The sequence below is a fragment of the Bufo gargarizans genome, chromosome 4, assembly GCF_014858855.1.
Source record: "Bufo gargarizans isolate SCDJY-AF-19 chromosome 4, ASM1485885v1, whole genome shotgun sequence".
NCBI lineage: Eukaryota > Metazoa > Chordata > Amphibia > Anura > Bufonidae > Bufo > Bufo gargarizans.
This window is the reverse complement of record NC_058083.1, coordinates 240,444,161-240,463,564: the sequence shown is the minus strand read 5'-3', so window position 1 is coordinate 240,463,564 and position 19,404 is coordinate 240,444,161. Positions and strand designations below refer to the sequence as shown.

Genomic DNA, 19,404 nt, shown 5'->3' with positions numbered 1-19,404 from the left:
AACAGCAAGTCTTATACATTGAACTATTGAAAAACCCTTTTGATCTGCATTTATCTATATTACTGGAAACTTTTGGCGCAATCACCTGATATATATTTGATATACCATCTTCCTCTAGGAAGTGACAGTCAAGTGACTATATGGATACAGATTACAGCTTGTGATTTATTGCTGAACATGCTGTGATTTTTATATATCTAGGAGCATGTTTACATGATATATCTGCATGAGCTACTTATATACCTACCTCACCAGTGAACGTATAGTGCACTATACTGTTACATTGTAGGGTGTGTATTATCTTTTCTTTTTATTTTAAGGTGTTCTATATAGTATTTTTTTATTTCTTATTTTTTTTTTACAATCATTTTTATGTTGATCTAATTTTATTATTGATTGTTTAACAATAAATAATCTTTTATCTAACACTAGCGACAAAAGGTGGTGTGCCTGCCTATTTGCATCTTTTGAATTTCCCTTTATACTGGGTAGGTGACCCAGTTAGCAGTGAACCGACCGCTATCCATCCCTTTAGGGTGTTTGAGCTCTCCATTCTTGTTGTGTTATACTATTTACAAAAAAAATGTAATTAAAAAAATTAAAAGATTTTAAAATTACTAGTGGTGGGTTCAAACCTCCATTTGTCAGATCTGTCAGGTTGTTCCAGAAAAGAACATTCTGCCAGAGCTCACTAAATCCCACCTAGTCAAATACAACCATTCACCCCAGGACCACATTGACCATAATATGGGATCCGACGAGGATCCAGATGCTTTCTGGCATAAAAATTTTAAGGTGTAAAAATTGGATCTGAGGCTCCATTTGGGTAAATAAAAACTAGAAGACATACTTACTAAGTCTCCCTTTTCTCCTTTGTTACCATCAAGACCAGGTTCTCCCTGTAAAATAAAAAGAAGAAAGAAAAAAAGATTAAATGAAATTTCTCTACTGAGAAATTAATTACATATTAAAACTCAGTTCTTAATAAATGTGCCCCATGATGTACAGTTTTTTGGAATACAACAGAAAGAAGCATAATTGCTGGCATACTTGTCTATTTGCATTTGTAACACTGAGCACCCATATCTACCTGTGCCAACTCATTATATATCATCTGCATCCAATTAATATTTTAACCTGACTTCCCACCAGTTAGTTTTTTTTCTTAATGATGGCTAGTTTTCTGATGGATCCATGTAGACCAGAAAAATCATATTAAAGTTAAAGGGGTTATTCCACAAATGTAAAACTCTTTTAAAGCTTTTATACTCATTATGTAACCAGTGAGAAGCAAATTAATAAGCACATGCATCTCCCAGGAAGAATTGCCATTGGCTCTTGTTAATCTCTTCCTTGTATTCATAGAAAATAGTCCCTCACAAATAGCCTCAAAGATACCTATGGTATGTAAGCCCCCCCCCCTCCCCCTTATTTAATTTTGTGCTGTCTAGAGAGAAATATGGCTATACAGTTCTATTAATTTAGAAGTAGGGATAAATGAATGAAAGGTGTCTAGGCCACTTTATCTGATTCCCTATGAGATCACTGCACTGCACCAGCATTGGGGTGGGGGACAGTAAACCTACTCAGCATGTTAGTCCACCACTGATAGCAGGAGAAAGTAAACCAGAACAATGAACAGCACTCAGGACAAATTCACTCCATTCTGGGGATAAATCATCAAATACTGCCTGCACAATCCCATTATTCTGTACCTTAAAGGAACTGTGCCAACTGAACAACCATTTTAAAAGGCAGCCCTTACAATCAACAGATCACATGTCTAGCAGCTGAAACAACGAATAGTCTGATGCTATCATGAGGATAGGTCATCAATACAAAACCCCTGCACAACCCCTTTATATACAGATGAAGAAGAAATTCTAATGGATCATATTAACTTTAGTGCGATCATTTTACTGGACAGAATTAAAGGTTAATATTCTGCCAGTCAGAATCAACTGATTGCACTCAAACAAAAAAACTGTTTAAAAAAAATATATAGTTGAACAAATGAACATACAATGTAAGCTACAGAATATTGTGTTTTTAGAGTTTCATTAGCAGTAAATAAAATTAGCTTCTTTTTTTTTTACATAAATGTCCTTAGTGTATACCAATCCATGAACAAGGGCGTTATATAAGATGAATATAGAAACATAGAAACATAGAATGTGTCGGCAGATAAGAACCATTTGGCCCATCTAGTCTGCCCAATATACTAAATACTATGGATAGCCCCTGGCCCTATCTTATATGAAGGATGGCCTTATGCCTATCCTATGCATGCTTAAACTCCTTCACTGTATTTGCAGCTACCACTTCTGCAGGAAGGCTATTCCATGCATCCACTACTCTCTCAGTAAAGTAATACTTCCTTATATTACTTTTAAACCTTTGCCCCTCTAATTTAAAACTGTGTCCTCTTGTGGTAGTTTTTCTTCTTTTAAATATGCTCTCCTCCTTTACCGAGTTGATTCCCTTTATGTATCTAAAAGTTTCTATCATATCCCCTCTGTCTCTTCTTTCTTCCAAGCTATACATATTAAGGTCTTTTAACCTTTCCTGGTAAGTTTTATCCTGCAATCCATGTACTAGTTTAGTAGCTCTTCTCTGAACTCTCTCTAGAGTATCTATATCCTTCTGGAGATACAGTGGCGGAAATAATTATTTGACCCCTCACTGATTTTGTAAGTTTGTCCAATGACAAAGAAATGAAAAGTCTCAGAACAGTATCATTTCAATGGTAGGTTTATTGTAACAGTGGCAGATAGCACATCAAAAGGAAAATCGAAAAAATAACTTTAAATAAAAGATAGCAACTGATTTGCATTTCATTGAGTGAAATAAGTATTTGAACCCCTACCAACCATTAAGAGTTCTGGCTCCCACAGAGTGGTTAGACACTTCTACTCAATTAGTCACCCTCATTAAGGACACCTGTCTTAACTAGTCACCTGTATAAAAGACACCTGTCCACAGAATCAATCAATCAAGCAGACTCCAAACTCTCCAACATGGGAAAGACCAAAGAGCTGTCCAAGGATGTCAGAGACAAAATTGTAGACCTGCACAAGGCTGGAATGGGCTACAAAACCATTAGCAAGAAGCTGGGAGAGAAGGTGACAACTGTTGGTGCGATTGTTCGAAAATGGAAGGAGCACAAAATGACCATCAATCGACCTCGCTCTGGGGCTCCACGCAAGATCTCACCTCGTGGGGTGTCAATGGTTCTGAGAAAGGTGAAAAAGCATCCTAGAACTACACGGGAGGAGTTAGTTAATGACCTCAAATTAGCAGGGACCACAGTCACCAAGAAAACCATTGGAAACACATTACACCGCAATGGATTAAAATCCTGCAGGGCTCGCAAGGTCCCCCTGCTCAGGAAGGCACATGTGCAGGCCCGTCTGAAGTTTGCCAATGAACACCTGAATGATTCAGAGAGTGACTGGGAGAAGGTGCTGTGGTCTGATGAGACCAAAATAGAGCTCTTTGGCATTAACTCAACTCGCTGTGTTTGGAGGAAGAAAAATGCTGCCTATGACCCCCAAAACACCGTCCCCACCGTCAAGCATGGGGGTGGAAACATTTTGCTTTGGGGGTGTTTTTCTGCTAAGGGCACAGGACAACTTATTCGCATAAACGGGAAAATGGACGGAGCCATGTATCGTGAAATCCTGAGCGACAACCTCCTTCCCTCTGCCAGGAAACTGAAAATGGGTCGTGGATGGGTGTTCCAGCACGACAATGACCCAAAACATACAGCAAAGGCAACAAAGGAGTGGCTCAAGAAGAAGCACATTAAGGTCATGGAGTGGCCTAGTCAGTCTCCGGACCTTAATCCAATCGAAAACCTATGGAGGGAGCTCAAGCTCAGAGTTGCACAGAGACAGCCTCGAAACCTTAGGGATTTAGAGATGATCTGCAAAGAGGAGTGGACCAACATTCCTCCTAAAATGTGCGCAAACTTGGTCATCAATTACAAGAAACGTTTGACCTCTGTGCTTGCAAACAAGGGTTTTTCCACCAAGTATTAAGTCTTTTTTTGTTAGAGGGTTCAAATACTTATTTCACTCAATGAAATGCAAATCAGTTGCTATCTTTTATTTAAAGTTATTTTTTCGATTTTCCTTTTGATGTGCTATCTGCCACTGTTACAATAAACCTACCATTGAAATGATACTGTTCTGAGACTTTTCATTTCTTTGTCATTGGACAAACTTACAAAATCAGTGAGGGGTCAAATAATTATTTCCTCCACTGTATGGCCTCCAGTACTGCGCACAATACTCCAAGTGAGGTCTCACCAGTGTTCTGTACAGCGGCATAAGCACTTCACTCTTTCTACTGCTTATACCTCTCCCTATACATCCAAGCATTCTGCTGGCATTTCATGCTGCTCTATTACATTGTCTTCCCACCTTTAAGTCTTCTGAAATAATTACTCCTAAATCCCTTTCCTCAGATACTGAGGTCAGGACTGTGTCAAATATTCTATATTCTGCCCTTGGGTTTTTACGCCCCAGGTGCATTATCTTGCACTTATCAACATTAAATTTCAGTTGCCAGAGTTCTGACCATTCTTCTAGTTTTCCTAAATCCTTTTCCATTTGGCGTTTCCCTCCAGGAACATCAACCCTGTTACATATCTTTGTGTCATCAGCAAAAAGACAAACCTTACCATCGAGGCCTTTTGCAATATCACTTATGAAGATATTAAACAAAATTGGTCCCAGTACAGATCCCTGTGGAACCCCACTGGTAACATGACCTTGTTTTGAATGTTCTCCATTGACTACAACCCTCTGTTGTCTGTCTTTCAGCCACTGCCTAATCCACTCAACAATATGGGAGTCCATGCTCAATGACTGCAGTTTATTGATAAGTCTTCTATGTGGGACAGTGTCAAAAGCCTTACTAAAATCTAGATATGCGATGTCTACTGCACCTCCACCATCTATTATTTTAGTCACCCAGTCAAAAAAATCTATAAGATTAGTTTGACATGATCTCCCTGACGTAAACCCATGTTGTTTTTCATCTTGCAATCCATGGGATTTTAGATGTTCCACAATCCTATCCTTTAATAGGGTTTCCATTAATTTGCCTACTATTGATGTCAGACTCACTGGTCTATAGTTGCTCGATTCCTTCCTACTACCTTTCTTGTGAATGGGCACGACATTTGCCAATTTCCAATCTTCCGGGACGACTCCTGTTACTAATGATTGGTTAAATAAATCTGTTAACGGTTTTGCCAGCTCACCACTAAGCTCTTTTAATAATTTTGGGTGTATCTCATCAGGCCCCTGTGACTTATTTGTCTTCACTTTAGACAGCAAACTTAGAACATCTTCCTCTGTAAATACACATGCATCAAACGATTTATTAGTCATACTTTCTAGTGGAGGTCCTTCTTCTTTTTCTTTTGTAAAAACTGAACAGAAGTATTCATTAAGGCAGTCGGCTAGCCCTTTATTCTCTTCTACGTACCTTCCGTCCTTTGTTTTTAATTTAGTTATTCCTTGTTTTAATTTCCTTTTTTCATTTATATATCTGAAGAATGTCTTATCCCCTTTTTTCATAGACTGAGCTAGTTTTTCTTCTGCCTGCGCTTTAGAAGTTCTTATAACTTGCTTGGCCTCTTTCTGCCTAATCTTGTAGATTTCCTTATCTTCATTGCTCAGTTTTTTTTTATAATTACAAAATGCTAGCTTTTTATTTTTAATGATTTGGGCCACTTCTGCTGAGTACCACAGTGGTCTCTTCCTTTTTTTGCTTTTACTGACAAGTCTAATGCAATTTTCTGTTGCCTTCAATAATGCACCTTTTAAGTAGTCCCATTTCTCCTGGACTCCATGTAATCCGTTCCAGTCTGATAAGGACTCATTTATGACTAATTTCATTTTTGAAAAGTCTGTTTTTCTAAAATCTAAAACTTTTGCATCACCGGATGTCTTGCATCACCGGATGTCTTTTCAGCTTAAGGCCATGGACTTTTGCCCATTGCATTCTCCAGTAAAATGTTTATAATATATCTTAGGGTGCATTTACACCACCGTATGTATTTTGCAGCCCGCAAAACACGGATCTGCCCAAAAATACATTTAACATCTTTGTTGCATCTCTTATTTTTGTGGACCCATTATAACAATGCCTATTGTTATCCAACAAACAGTTAAATCTTTTTTTGCGGGACTGTGGAACTGACATGGATGCAGACAGCACACTATTTCTTGCAGCCCCATTTAAAATAATAAGTCTGCATCTGATTCGCAAAAAGTGCAGATCGGATATTGACCAAAAATCTGGTCGTGTGAATGGGACCTTTGAATTCCTGTTCCCTCATGGTGTCCAGACGCTGAGACAGAAAAGCATCCTTAAACCACAATCTATTATGCTTCACGGCTTTGGTATTTGAGGTTTTGGTATTGTTTTCTTCCAAATATTTGTTCATAGGATATTTTACCAGAAACACTATGAAGCATCCAAATGGTCTCGTGAAAAACTTAAGACAGTTTGAAATGGTTTTTTTTGGGCAGCAGCATCTTCCATTTTAGTGTCCTTGTAAACACACCACAAGAACTCCAAAACTTCATCTCAACTATGAAACATAATGGAGGGAGCATCATGGGACTAGACACATTATAATCATTAAGGAAACAATAAATTATATTCATCAACACATTTTATAAGAGAATGTAAGGGCAGCAATCCATGACCTTAAGCTGAAGATAAACTGGGGAATGCTACAGGACTATGACTCAGTCCTGCACACAGGAAATTCAGATTGGTTGATATAGAAGATAATTTATATTTTGGAATAACCAAGTCAGAGTTCCTGACCTTAGCAAGATTTGGTTGCATGACCTGAATAGAGCTATATATTCAAAGCATCCCAGAAATATTGATGACTGGCAGGGAGAAATTATCTAAAATTCCTCCTCAGCAATTTACAGATACAGGAAAAGGTTTGGTGGAGGAGTAATAAGAATAATATAAAGAACCTAAAAGTAGAGGGTATTTTACAGATGAATTGGAAGAAGGTCAGTCAAAAATCTTGCTTCTCAAAATTAAAGTTGTTATCTTCAGGGTAGGTCATCAAATTCAGATTGCCGTGGGTGCTTGGTAAGCTGTGAGGAGATTACAGCACTCTGGCAAGGGGTGTCTTCTGGGGGTCACACCTTCAAATGGGTATGGACATATTGTACTGTACATGCATTATTTCACAGATTTATGAAAATGTATTAAGACTGGTGTTTAACATGCCAATCTGAAAAAAGCATTGAAGTGAATTGTGGCAAGTTTATTTAAAGGAGCACACCTCTTAATAAAGGTACAGCTCTTAAAACATGTTCCACCGTTTGGAATATCTTAAGGTCAGAAAAAAAATCTATGATGGATATAAAGTAGACATAACATTTCTGTTAAGTTTTTGCCATTATCTAGCATTAGGGTTAGTATCATCAGTCTAAACATTTTAAGATGTCCCTCCTAGTAAATAGTGTTGATCGAGCATGCTCAGCCGAACACCAGTTCAGCTCAAGCATCTCGATGCTCGGCACATGGCGGTATTCAGCCGAATACCGCATGTGCTCAGACGCAATGCTCGAGTCTCCTCCCGCACGTTTCTTTGCTGCTACGCAGCCAATAAACGTGCAGGTAAGTACTGCCCTCACTGTAAGGGTCCATTCACACGTCCGCAATTTCGTTCCGCCAAATTGCAGACCCATTCATTTCTATAGGGCAGCACGATGTGCTGCCCAGATACGGAATTGCGCACCCGCACATCCGGGTCCGCAATTTTGTTCCTGAAAAAAATGGAACATGTCCGTTTCTTGCGGACAGTGACATTAGCTGCGCCATATCTCCTGTGTAAAGTTTGCGCATCCAAAAAATATCTGTGACATCCAGTGTACTTTTTCTGTAGACGGTGTCCGCTGTGGACAGTGACATTATCTGTGCCACATCTCCAGTGTAAAGCGGGCGCATCCAAAAAATATCTGTGACATCCAGTGTACTTTTTCCATAGATGGTGTCCGCTGCGGACAGTGACATTAGCTGCGCCACATCTCCAGTGTAAAGTGTGCGCATACAAAAAATATCTGTGACATCCAGTGTACTTTTTCCGTAGACGGTGTCTGCTGCGGACAGTAATATTACCAGCGCCACATCTGCAGTGTAAGGTTTGCACATCCCAAAAATATCTGTGACATCCAGTGTACTTTTTCAATAGACGGTGTCCGCTTCTGACAGTGACATTACCAGTGCCACATCTGCAGTGTAACGTGTGCGCATAAAATTTTTATCTGTGACATACAGTATACTTTTTCCGTAGACGGTGTCTGCTGCGGACAGTGATATTACCAGCACCACATCTGCAGTGTAATGTCTGCCCTATCAACTTTTTCAACAAGGACCTTCTGGTATAGCACCGTTTTGCTTGTCCTCTCCACCAGAGGAATGAGAGTTGAGAAGTTATCTTTGTAGTGGGGGTCGAGAAGGGTGAACAACCAGTAATCCGTGTTGTCTAAAATGCATATAACGAGCGGGTCATGGGAAAGGCAACCTAACAGGAAGTCAGCCATGTATGCCAGAGTACTAACAGGCAAGACTTCGCTGTCATTATCAGAAGGTGAGCTGACCCTGTAAAAGAATGTAGGTGAGGGCCTGCAGGTGAGCTGACCCTGTAAAACATTATATGAGAGGGCCTGCAGTTGACTTGACCTTATAAAACATTATATGCAAGGGCCTGCAAGTGAACTGGCCCTGTAAAACATTATATGCGAATTCTTGCAGGTGAGCTGACCCTGTAAAACATTATATGCAAGAGCCTGCAGGTGAGCTGACCCTGTAAAACATTATATGCGAGGGCCTGAAGTTAAGCTGACCCTGTAAAACATTATATGTGAGGGCTTGCAGCTGAGCTGACCCTCTAAAACATTAGGGGCGAGGGCCTGCTGGGGAGCTGAATCTCTAAAACATTATATGCAAGTGCCTGCTGGTGAGCTGACACTGTAAAACATTATATGTCAGGGCTTGCTGCTGAGCTGACCCTCTAAAACATTAGGGGTGAAGGCCAGCTGGTGAGCTGACGCTCTAAAACATTATATGCGAGTGCCTGCTGGTGAGTTGATGCTCTAAAACATTATATGCAAGTGCATGCTGTTCAAATGACACTCTAAAGCATTATATGCGAGTGCATGCTGTACAGCTGATGCTCTAAAACATTATTTTCAAGTGCATGTTGTTCAGCTGATGCTCTAAAACATTATTTGCGAGTGCCTTCAGATGAGGTGATGCTCTAAAACATTAAATGCAAGTGCATGCTGTTTAGCTGACCCTATAAAAAAAATTGATTTGAGGACCTGCAGTTGAGCTGACCCTATAAAAACATTTGAGTTGAGGGCCTGCAGTTGACCTGACCGTATTAAAAAAAGTTAGAGTGGCGGGAATATATACAATCTGGATGAGGAGGAGGAGGAAAAAAAAATAATTCAACCATATACATTTTTTTGCGGTGGAAAAGGTGCATGGGAATACACTACCGTAGATTGAGTACTTATAAATGATAGATTGAAATTGCCTTTATGTTCATCATCAGCTCAACTCTCTGGTGGATTTGAGAAGTCAGGGGCAATCCAGGCCTTGTTCATTTTAATCTGAGTCAACCTGTCAGCTTTGCCACTGGACAAGTGGATACACTTATCTGTTATAATGCCACTAGCAGCACTAAATATACGCTCACACAAAACGCTGGTGGCAGGGCAGGCCAGCACTTCCAATGCGTAGAGCGCAACTTCGTGCCACGTGTCCAGCTTGGACACCCAGTAGTTGTAAGGCACTGAGAGATCATTTAGCACGCTGACACGGTCTGCTATGTATTCCTTCACCATCTTCCAAAACTTTTCCCTCCTTGTACCACTAGGCCACGCTTCAGGGTGAAGTTGCTAGAGGGGTGTCATGAAAGTGTCCCATGCCTTGGAGAGTGTTGCCCTGCCTTTGTTGGAACTGCTGTGTGTTCCTTCTGGTATTGCAGTTTTACTCGTCCTCTCCACCAAAGGAATTAGGCAGCCTAACGTGAAAGTGCTGCTGCAACTTGCGGAAATGGGCACACACGCGGCGCACCTTCACTAGTAGCTCTGGCAAATTGGCGTAGGTTTTGATAAACTGCTGAACCACTAAGTTTAAGACATGGGCTAGGCATGGGATGTGTGTCAAGTTGCCGAGCTCCAAAGACGCCACCAAGTTACGGCCATTGTCAGACACAACCATGCCTGGTTTTAGGTTGAGTGGCGAGAGCCACAGTTCAGTCTGGTCCCTTATACTCTGCCACAGCTCTGCAGCGGTGTGCTGTTTGTCCACTGAACAGATGAACTTTAGCATGGCCTGTTGATGCTTACCCACTGCAGTGCTACACTGCTTCCAGCTAGTGACTGATGGCTGACTGCTGCTGGAGGTGGAAGTGGAGGAGGAGGCAGTGGAGAAGGAGAAGTGGGGGTTGGAGCCAGTAACATAGCTGCTGGCAGAGACCCTGATGGATGTAGGGCCCGCAATCCAGGGTACGACTCACTCCTGGCCTTCACAACATTCACCCAGTGTTCCATCTGGGAAATGTAGCATCCCTGGCCACCAGCACTTGTCCACGTGTCTGTGGTTAAGTGGACCTTCCCAGTAACTGCGTTGGTCAGGGCATGGGTGATGTTCTGGGACACATGCTGGTGCAAGAAGGGCACGGCACACAGTTAAAAATAGTGGTGGCTGGGGACTGTTTACCGAGGGATGGCCGCCAACATAAGGCTGCGGAAGGCCTCAGTGTCCACAACCCTAAATGGCAACATTTCAAGGGCCAGTAATTTGGAAAGTTGTGCATTCAGTGCTATGGTCTGTGGGTGGGTATTTGCGCTTGCGTTTAAATCACTGTGTTATGGACATTTGGACGCTGTGCTGGGACAGGGAAGTGGATGTTGTGGCCGATGGTTCATGCGAAGGTCCAGGACAAGGGGCATCCGGGCCTATGCCTTCGACAGGGGATTGGCCAGCAGTGCGTAACACAGGGGAAGAGAAGGCAGTTGTGTGACCAAGACCCAGATTGTGGATACAGGCGTTTGACCTACTTATTAGGGTGCTTGGATGCCATGTGGTGGATCATGCAGGTGGTGGGGAGATTGCTAGTGTTCATGCCCCGACTCATTTTGGTACGGCACAGGTTGCAAACTATCACTCTTTTGTCATCTGCACTTTCATCAACAAAGCGCCATACTGCGGAACACCTACCCCTTGGCAAGGTAGATTTACGCATAGGGGTGCTCGATGTATTGGTTGCGGGCCTGTTTGGTGTGGGCCGACTTCTCCCTTTTGCAACCCCACTGCCTCTTCCAGTCTGTTGCAGTGCTGCGGATCCCTCCCCCTCTGTACTGCTGTCCTCGCTCGGCTTTTCACCTTCCCATGTTGGGTCAGTGACCTCATCGTCAACCACCTCCTTTTCCACTTCCTCACTCTGCTCATTCTCCTGACTTGACCTAACCACAACCTCAGTGATTGACAACTGTGTCTCATCATCATCCACCTCGTGAACGAATGATTGCCGTTCACCCCCGCCATCTTCTTGAGACTGTACAGGCTCGAGAGGTTTGGAATCAGAGCACAATATCTCAGATCCCTCATCAAGCGTGCTGGGCGTGAGGGCCAAATGTAATAGTGGCGCTGGAAAGAGCTCCTAAGAATATCCGAGTGTCGGATCACTCGTTTGGCAAGCCTCTCCGTGGTGAAAGGAAGGGTGATCAGAGTGAGGATTCGGTTGACCAGGCTCTTGGCTACAGAGACTGGACTTGGTGGAAGAGAGGGTGGTGCTTAACCGACTGGAAGCATTATCTTCAGCAATCCAACCGACCAACTGTTCACACTGGTCCGACTTCGACAGTGTTGTCCTGCGCCGCCCAGCTAAGTTGGACATGAAGCTGACTACGGTGGATGTTTTTTTTTTTTCTGGTGCACTGGCAGCAGTCAAATTTTTATTGAGCCCTGGGCCACGGCCTCTGCGTGCACCATCGGCATCATGGCCACTTCCCCGTCCCTTAGTGTTTGCCTTCTTCATATTAATGGTTTTGTCAATAGATATGGCGCCGATTGTTTTACAGTCCGCTAAAGACACAGTTTTCGGATGCAGGACAGTATATGTCACAGAAACCCACAGAATATGGACACTATATTAGGCCCAGATTAGTTAAATTTGCCCTAAAGAAAGTTTTCGGATGGCATACTGTATATGTCACAGAAAGCCACACACTATGGACAGTAGATTAGGCCCAGATTATTGGAATTTGCCCTAAAGAAATAGTTTTCGGATGGCGTACTCTATATGTCACAGAAAACAACACACTATGGACACTAGATTAATTATTGGAATTTACTCAAAAGAAACAGTTTTCGGAGGGAGTACTGTATATGTCATGGATGTGTATTACACACACACACTACAGGGACAGTAGATGAGGACTGACCCCTGATTATCTAAATTTACGCTAAAGAAACAGTTTTTGGATGGCATACTGTATATGTCACAGAAAACAACACACTATGGACACTAGATTAGGCCCAGATTATTTAAATTTAAGCTAAAGAAACAGTTTTCGGATGGAGTACTGTATATGTCACAGAAAGCCACACACTATGGACACTAGATTAGGCCCAGATTATTGGAATTTGCCCTAAAGAAACAGTTTTCAAATGGAGTACTGTATATGTCACGGATGTGTATTACACACACACACTACAGAGACAGTAGATGAGGACTGGCCCCTGATTATTTAAATTTATGCTAAATAAACAGTTTTCGGATGGAGTACTGTATATCTCACGAATGTGTATTAAACGCACACTATAGACCAGTGATGGCGAACCTATGGCACGGGTGCCAGAGGCGGCACTCAGAGCCCTCTCTGTGGGCACCCGCACCCTGGAAAAAGTCTATGGTGTACCAATATGCCTTCGACTTTTGCTACCATTAATCAGCGCAGGGGGTACTATGAACAGCACAGGCAGCGCACTGAATTAGGTGACTATTATAGTGATGAAGATATCATGGACGATATAATTCATTCATATAGTTACATTGCCATGTTGGCACTTTGCGACAAAAAAAGGTGAGTTTTGGGTTGCAGTTTGGGCACTCGGTCTCTAAAAGGTTCACCATCACTGCTATAGACAATATATGTGGTGCTGATTATTTAAGTTTACGCAAAAAGACACAGTATGTGGATGATGTACAGTATACAGTCATGTGAAAAAATTAGGACACCCTTTGAAAGCATGTGGTTTTTTGTAACATTTTTAATAAAAGGTTATTTCATCTCCGTTTCAACAATACAGAGAGATTAAAGTAATCCAACTAAACAAAGAAAACTGAAGAAAAGTCTTTTCAAGATCTTCTGTAAATGTCATTCTACAAAAATGCCTATTCTAACTGAGGAAAAAGATAGGACACCCTTGCCCCTAATAGCGAGTGTTACCTCCTTTGGCTGAAATAACTGCAGTGAGACGGTTCTTGTAGCCATCTACCAGTCTTCGACATCGGTCTGAGGAAATTTTACCCCACTCCTCAATGCAGAACTTTTTCAGCTGTGAGATGTTTGAGGGGTTTCTTGCACGTACAGCCCTTTTCAAGTCACCCCACAGCATCTCAATGGGATTCAAATCTGGACTTTGACTTGGCCATTCCAGGACTCTCCATTTCTTCTTTTTCAGCCAATCTTTGGTTGATTTACTAGTATGTTTTGGGTCATTGTCATGTTGCATGGTCCAGTTCCGCTTCAGCTTTAATTTTCTAACTGATGGTCTCACATGTTCTTCAAGCACCTTCTGATACACAGTAGAATTCATCGTGGATTCTATGATGGTGAGCTGACCAGGTCCTGCTGCAGCAAAGCAGCCCCAAACCATGACACTTCCACCTCCATGCTTCACAGTTGGTATGAGGTTCTTTTCTTGGAATGCTGTGTTTGGTTTACGCCAAACATGTCCTCTGCTGTTGTGTCCAAATAATTCAATTTTGGACTCATCTGTCCAAAGAACATTATTCCAGAAGTCCTGGTCTTTGTCAACTTTATCTCTGGCAAATGTCAGTCTGGCCTCGATGTTTCTCTTGGAAAGCAAAGGTTTCCTCCTTGCACACCTCCCATGCAAGTTAAACTTGTACAGTCTCTTTCTGATTGTAGAGACATGTACTTCTACATCAACAGTAGCCAGAGCCTGCTGTAGTTCTCGAGATGACACTTTAGGGTTTTTGGAGACCTCTTTTAGCATCTTGCGGTCTGCTCTTGGGGTGAACTTGCTGGGGCGACCAGTCCTGGGCATGTTGGCAGTTGTTTTGAAAGCCCTCCACTTGTAGACTATCTTCCGGACAGTGGAATGGCTGATTTCAAAATCTTTTGAGATCTTTTTAAATCCCTTCCCAGACTCATAGGCTGCTACAATCTTTTTTCTGAAGTCCTCTGACAGCTCTTTTGCTCTCACCATGGTGCTCACTCTCACTTCAACAGTCAGGAGCACACCAAACTAAATGTCTGAGGTTTAAATAGGGCAAGCCTCATTCAACATGCAGAGTAACGATCTACTAATTATGTGCACCTGGTGTGATATACCTGTGTGAGATCTGAGCCAATTTAAGAGGGAATACATGTGAGGGTGTCCTATCTTTTTCCTCAGTTAGAATAGGCATTTTTGTAGAATGACATTTACAGAAGATCTTGAAAAGACTTTTCTTCAGTTTTCTTTGTTTAGTTGGATTACTTTAATCTCTCTGTATTGTTGAAACGGAGATGAAATAACCTTTTATTAAAAATGTTACAAAAAACCACATGCTTTCAAAGGGTGTCCTAATTTTTTCACATGACTGTATGTCACTAATAGGTAGTAAAGAAAAATATCTAGCTGCTGTCAAATACACACACAGTAGTCCTTAAAAGGACTTTTGGCAGTAAAAACAGCAAATTTCTCTCCCTGCACTAGCTGTCCCTTCCTCAGCACGGATATCCCTGAGACTGATCAATTTAGCGCAGGTAAAGATATATTGCTGCTCTAAAACACACACACAGTAGTCCTTAAAAGGACTTTTGGGTCTTTGAAAAGCTTTCTTCGAATAATAACTGTGAATTTCGCTCCCTACACTGCCTTTCCCTTCCTATCCTCTGCTCTCCCTGACTATGACTGATCCTAGCACGCTATCCAGCACCCGATGACGCATTCCGGCCAGCCAATCACTGTAATACCAGCAGCCAACATGGTTACTGGAATTACAATGATAGCAGTACTTACCTGCATGTTTATTGGCTCACCTGAGAAACGTGCGGGGAGGAGACTCGAGCATGACGCTCGAGCACATGCGGTACTGCCATGTGCCGAGCATAGCGATGCTCGAGCCGAACAGGTATTCAGCCGAACATGCTCGCTCATCACTAACTGACGTGAATTTTATTTGTGTCAACCTTCTCTAGTAATAAAAATTAAATATCTTCATTCTCTGCCTCTTCTTTTACTTCATGAACATTCATGATTTCTCCATAATGACAATATACTCTAATAGTTACAAAAGCATTATGGGGGCATTTAGCTATTGTACAGTTTGTCACTTTTAAGTCTGCCTTGTGGTGATCCAACTTTATGAAATGGTGCATGGGTTTTAAAATTTCAATGCATGGGTAATATGTAGTGTTGATCGAGCACCAAAGTGCTCGGTTGCTCGAGTAGAACACCTCGGGATGCTCTGGTGCTCTACCAAGCACCCGAGCATAATGGAAGTTAATGGGAGTACCCGAGCATTAAACCAGGCACCCCCTGCTTTGAAGAGGGGAGGGTGTCTGGTTCACATGAAAAGGTCAGAAATTGATGGAAACACCACTGAAATGGTTCGGGAACAGCATGGGGAGGGTGTCTGGATGCATCTTGGAGTCCCAGGTCGCTGCTTGGAACAATGTTGTTCGAGTAGTACGCCAATTTCACAGACTGACAATAATACGCACAAAACCGAAGATAAAATCAATCACTGTGGTGCAGTTGTTCAGGTAGTGGGACTCCTACACTCATAAAGCCTATGCACTAAGTGAAAGGGCTGCCAAAAATTACAAGGAACCGGCACTCCAATACACCCTTCATTTCACATAAAGGCTGCCCTCGCATCATACACACTCTTGAAAAATTATGATTGATGGCCTGCTGGTGACCCTCAAAAACATTAAGGGAGAGGGACTGCTGCTGATCTGACCATGGAAAAAATGATGGTTGAGGGTCTGCTGCTGAGCTGACTCTCTAAAACATTAGGGGCAAGTGCCGGCTGCTGATCCGACCATCAAAAAAATTATGGTTGAGAGCCTGCTGCTAAGTTGACCATAGAAAAAATTATGTTTGAGGGGCTGCTGTTGAACTGACCATCAAAAAAATTATGGTTGAGGGCCTGCTGCTGAGCTGACCATCGAAAAAATTATGGTTGAGGGCCTGCTGCTGAGCTGACCATCGAAGAAATTATGGTTGACGGCCTGCTGCTGAGCTGACCCTCTAAAACATTAGGAGCGAGGGCAGCCTAATAAGCATGTTTATATGATGGATGAGGAGGATGAGAAAAGGAAGATTGAACCATATACCCTTTTTTTGTGGTGGAAGGGTTGCATGGGAATACAGTGTATTCAATACACTATAAAATCCACATTTAAAGTGCCTTTATGTTCAGCCGCTTTCCTCTGGTGGAGTAGAGAAGTTAGGGGCAATCCAGGCCTTGTTCATTTTGATAAGAGTTAACCTGTCAGCATTTTCAGTTGATAGTTGGATGCGCTTATCAGTTATTATTAGTGTTGATCGAGCACCAAAGTGCTCGTGTGCTCTGGCCGAACACATCGGTATACTTGTATGCTCTACCGAGCACCCCAGCACAATGGAAGTCCATGGGAGAAACCCAGGCACCCCCTGCTCTAAGGAAGAGAGGGTGTCTGGTTCACAAAAAAAGGTTAGAAATTTATGGAAACCCCATCAAAATGGTTTGGAAACAGTATTAAGAGGATGTTCATCTTGTTGGGGCGCTAGTAAGTGAGGCACCCTGCTAAACAGAGTCAACACACCGTGTAGCACTCAGCCTACAATAGCCTGTGCTAACACTCAGGTGTATATCGGATTGCTGCTATCATTCACACATCTTCTAGCACTTTATCTGCGGTAATATAAGCTTGGGTGTATCGAAAGGACTATTGCCCTGCTTGTAATGACTCATTAACAGTGCCATTTATTGGTTTCATAGTCTTATGACAAGAATATGAATCCAATAGATGGCGCTGTTCATGAGTAGTGTAGATCTAACATTTTGCCCATATGCCCATGTTTATGCAAATGAGTTTTCACATGACAAAACTGTATAGAAAGGTTATTGATTATTATGTTAGAACAATCATAAGACTTTTTGTCACCCTAATGATATTGATCTAGGTACGCAGGTCCAACAAAGCCATCCAACAGATGTGAAGCAACTTTGAGGCTTACTGGCTCTCAGATGAGAGCTGGTTTGGAATGTCTCATAGTGCACAAGTCTGTCATTGTAAGGCATGCTGACTGTTATCTGTCTAATGGATAGATTGTTGGCTTCCATACCGGGCTTTCGGCGTATAGCCTTTGTGTGATTGTCTATTGAATGTCATAGATAATAGTAGTCGAAGACGCATCTAGCCATCCTCTTAATGCTGTTTCCAAACCATTTTGATGGGGTTTCCATACATTTTTTAACCTTTTTTTGTGAACCAGACACCCTCTCTTCTTCAGAGCAGGGGGTGCCTGGTTTGATGCTCGGGTCTCCCATTGACTTTCATTGTATTAAATTGTACTTTAGCACGGCCGAGCACTGCAATGTGCCGAGCATAGTGATGCTCGAGCCAAACAGCAGTTTGGCCGAGCATGCTTGCTCAACACTAGTTATTATGCCCCCAGCAGCACTAATTACCCGCTCTGACAAAACGCTGGTTCATGCCACGTGTCCAGCTTGGATACCCAATAGTTGTAAGGCACAGATGGATCATTGAGGACACTGACAAGGTCTGCTAAGTACTCCTTCACCATCTGGCAAAATGTTCATTCCTTGTGACACTAGGCCATGCATCAGGGTGAGATTGCTGGTGGGGTGTCATGAAACTGTCCCAGGCCTTGGAGAGTGTTGCCTTGCCTCTGTTGGAACTGCTGTGTGTTCCCCTTGTCTCCCCTCCTCAGTTGCCCAAGGAACCACGTACTCTGCTGCCAGCATTGTCAGTTGGACATTTTTGGAGCAATTTTTACACAAGGACCTTCTGGTATTGCACCATTTTGCTAGTCCTCTCCACTACAGAAATGAGAGATGAGAAGTTCTCTTTGTAGCAGGAGTCGAGAAGGGTGAACAACCAGTAATCAGTGTTGTCCAAAATGCGTATAATGCGAGGGTCACGGGAAAGGCAGCATTACATAAAGTCAGCCATGTGTGCCAGAGTCCCAACAGACAAGACTTTGCTGTCCACATCAGGAAGATGACTCTCAATCTCCTCATACTCTTTGGCACATCCACGCTGAACAGATGGAATAAACCTGCTGTGGTTACTATTCTTTGTAGCGGAGGCAGCCGTCTCCTGCTCCTCCACCTCCTTCTCATCATCCAATTCGTGCTGAGAAGACGAACGGAGGGTTAAAAAATGTAATAGATAATGTGGAGTTTACAAACCATAAGTCCCGTCTCACAAACGCATTACACCATCTGTGTTGATTCCTCAAAGTTGCATAAAACCTCACAGAGGTCAAACACCCATGCCCACTTGTCGCTTGTGAAAAGCGGCAGCTGACTGGAAAGGCGATGACCATGTTGCAGCTGGTATTCAACTACTGCCCTCTGCTGGTCACAAAGCATGGCCAACATGTGGAACGTGGAGTTTCAGCGCATTATCACATCGCACAACAGTTGGTGAGCAGGCAATCGTAAGCGCTGCTGCAGCGTTGCCAGACCAGCGGCAGCTATAGATAACTTTTGGAAATAGGCACACACGGCGCACCTTCACCAGCAGTGATGGCCAGTTCGCAGTGTTCGCCGGCGAACACATGCGATCTGCCATCTTTATTCCCAAGCCCGGCGATGCAGAGGTAAGTCCTTACCTGTGCCTGCGCAATGATCCGCTCTGAAACACATGCGGTCACCGGGAGCAGGCAGTTTCTCTGCATCGCCGAGCTTGGGAATAAAGATGGCAGATCGCATGTGTTCGTCGGCAAAAACTGCAAACTGGCCATCACTGTTCACCAGTAGCTCAGGAAAATTGGGGTAGATTTTGAGAAACCGCTGAACCAAGTTGAACACGTGGGCTAGGTATGGTATGTGAGCTTGCCGAGCTCCAAAGCCGCCACCAAGTTACG

The 19,404-nt window shown here is 42.7% G+C and overlaps 1 protein-coding gene across 1 annotated transcript in view; it reads right to left on the bottom strand.

The window, feature by feature from the left end:
- The window catches only part of LOC122935350 (collagen alpha-1(XIX) chain-like), a 479,650-nt gene that overhangs the window by 72,836 nt on the left and 387,410 nt on the right, over positions 1-19,404 (bottom strand). Inside the window, exon 12 of the mRNA XM_044291115.1 lies at positions 855-899. Within this exon, the coding sequence (XP_044147050.1) occupies positions 855-899 (45 nt within the window). The remainder of the gene's footprint in view (positions 1-854; positions 900-19,404) is intronic.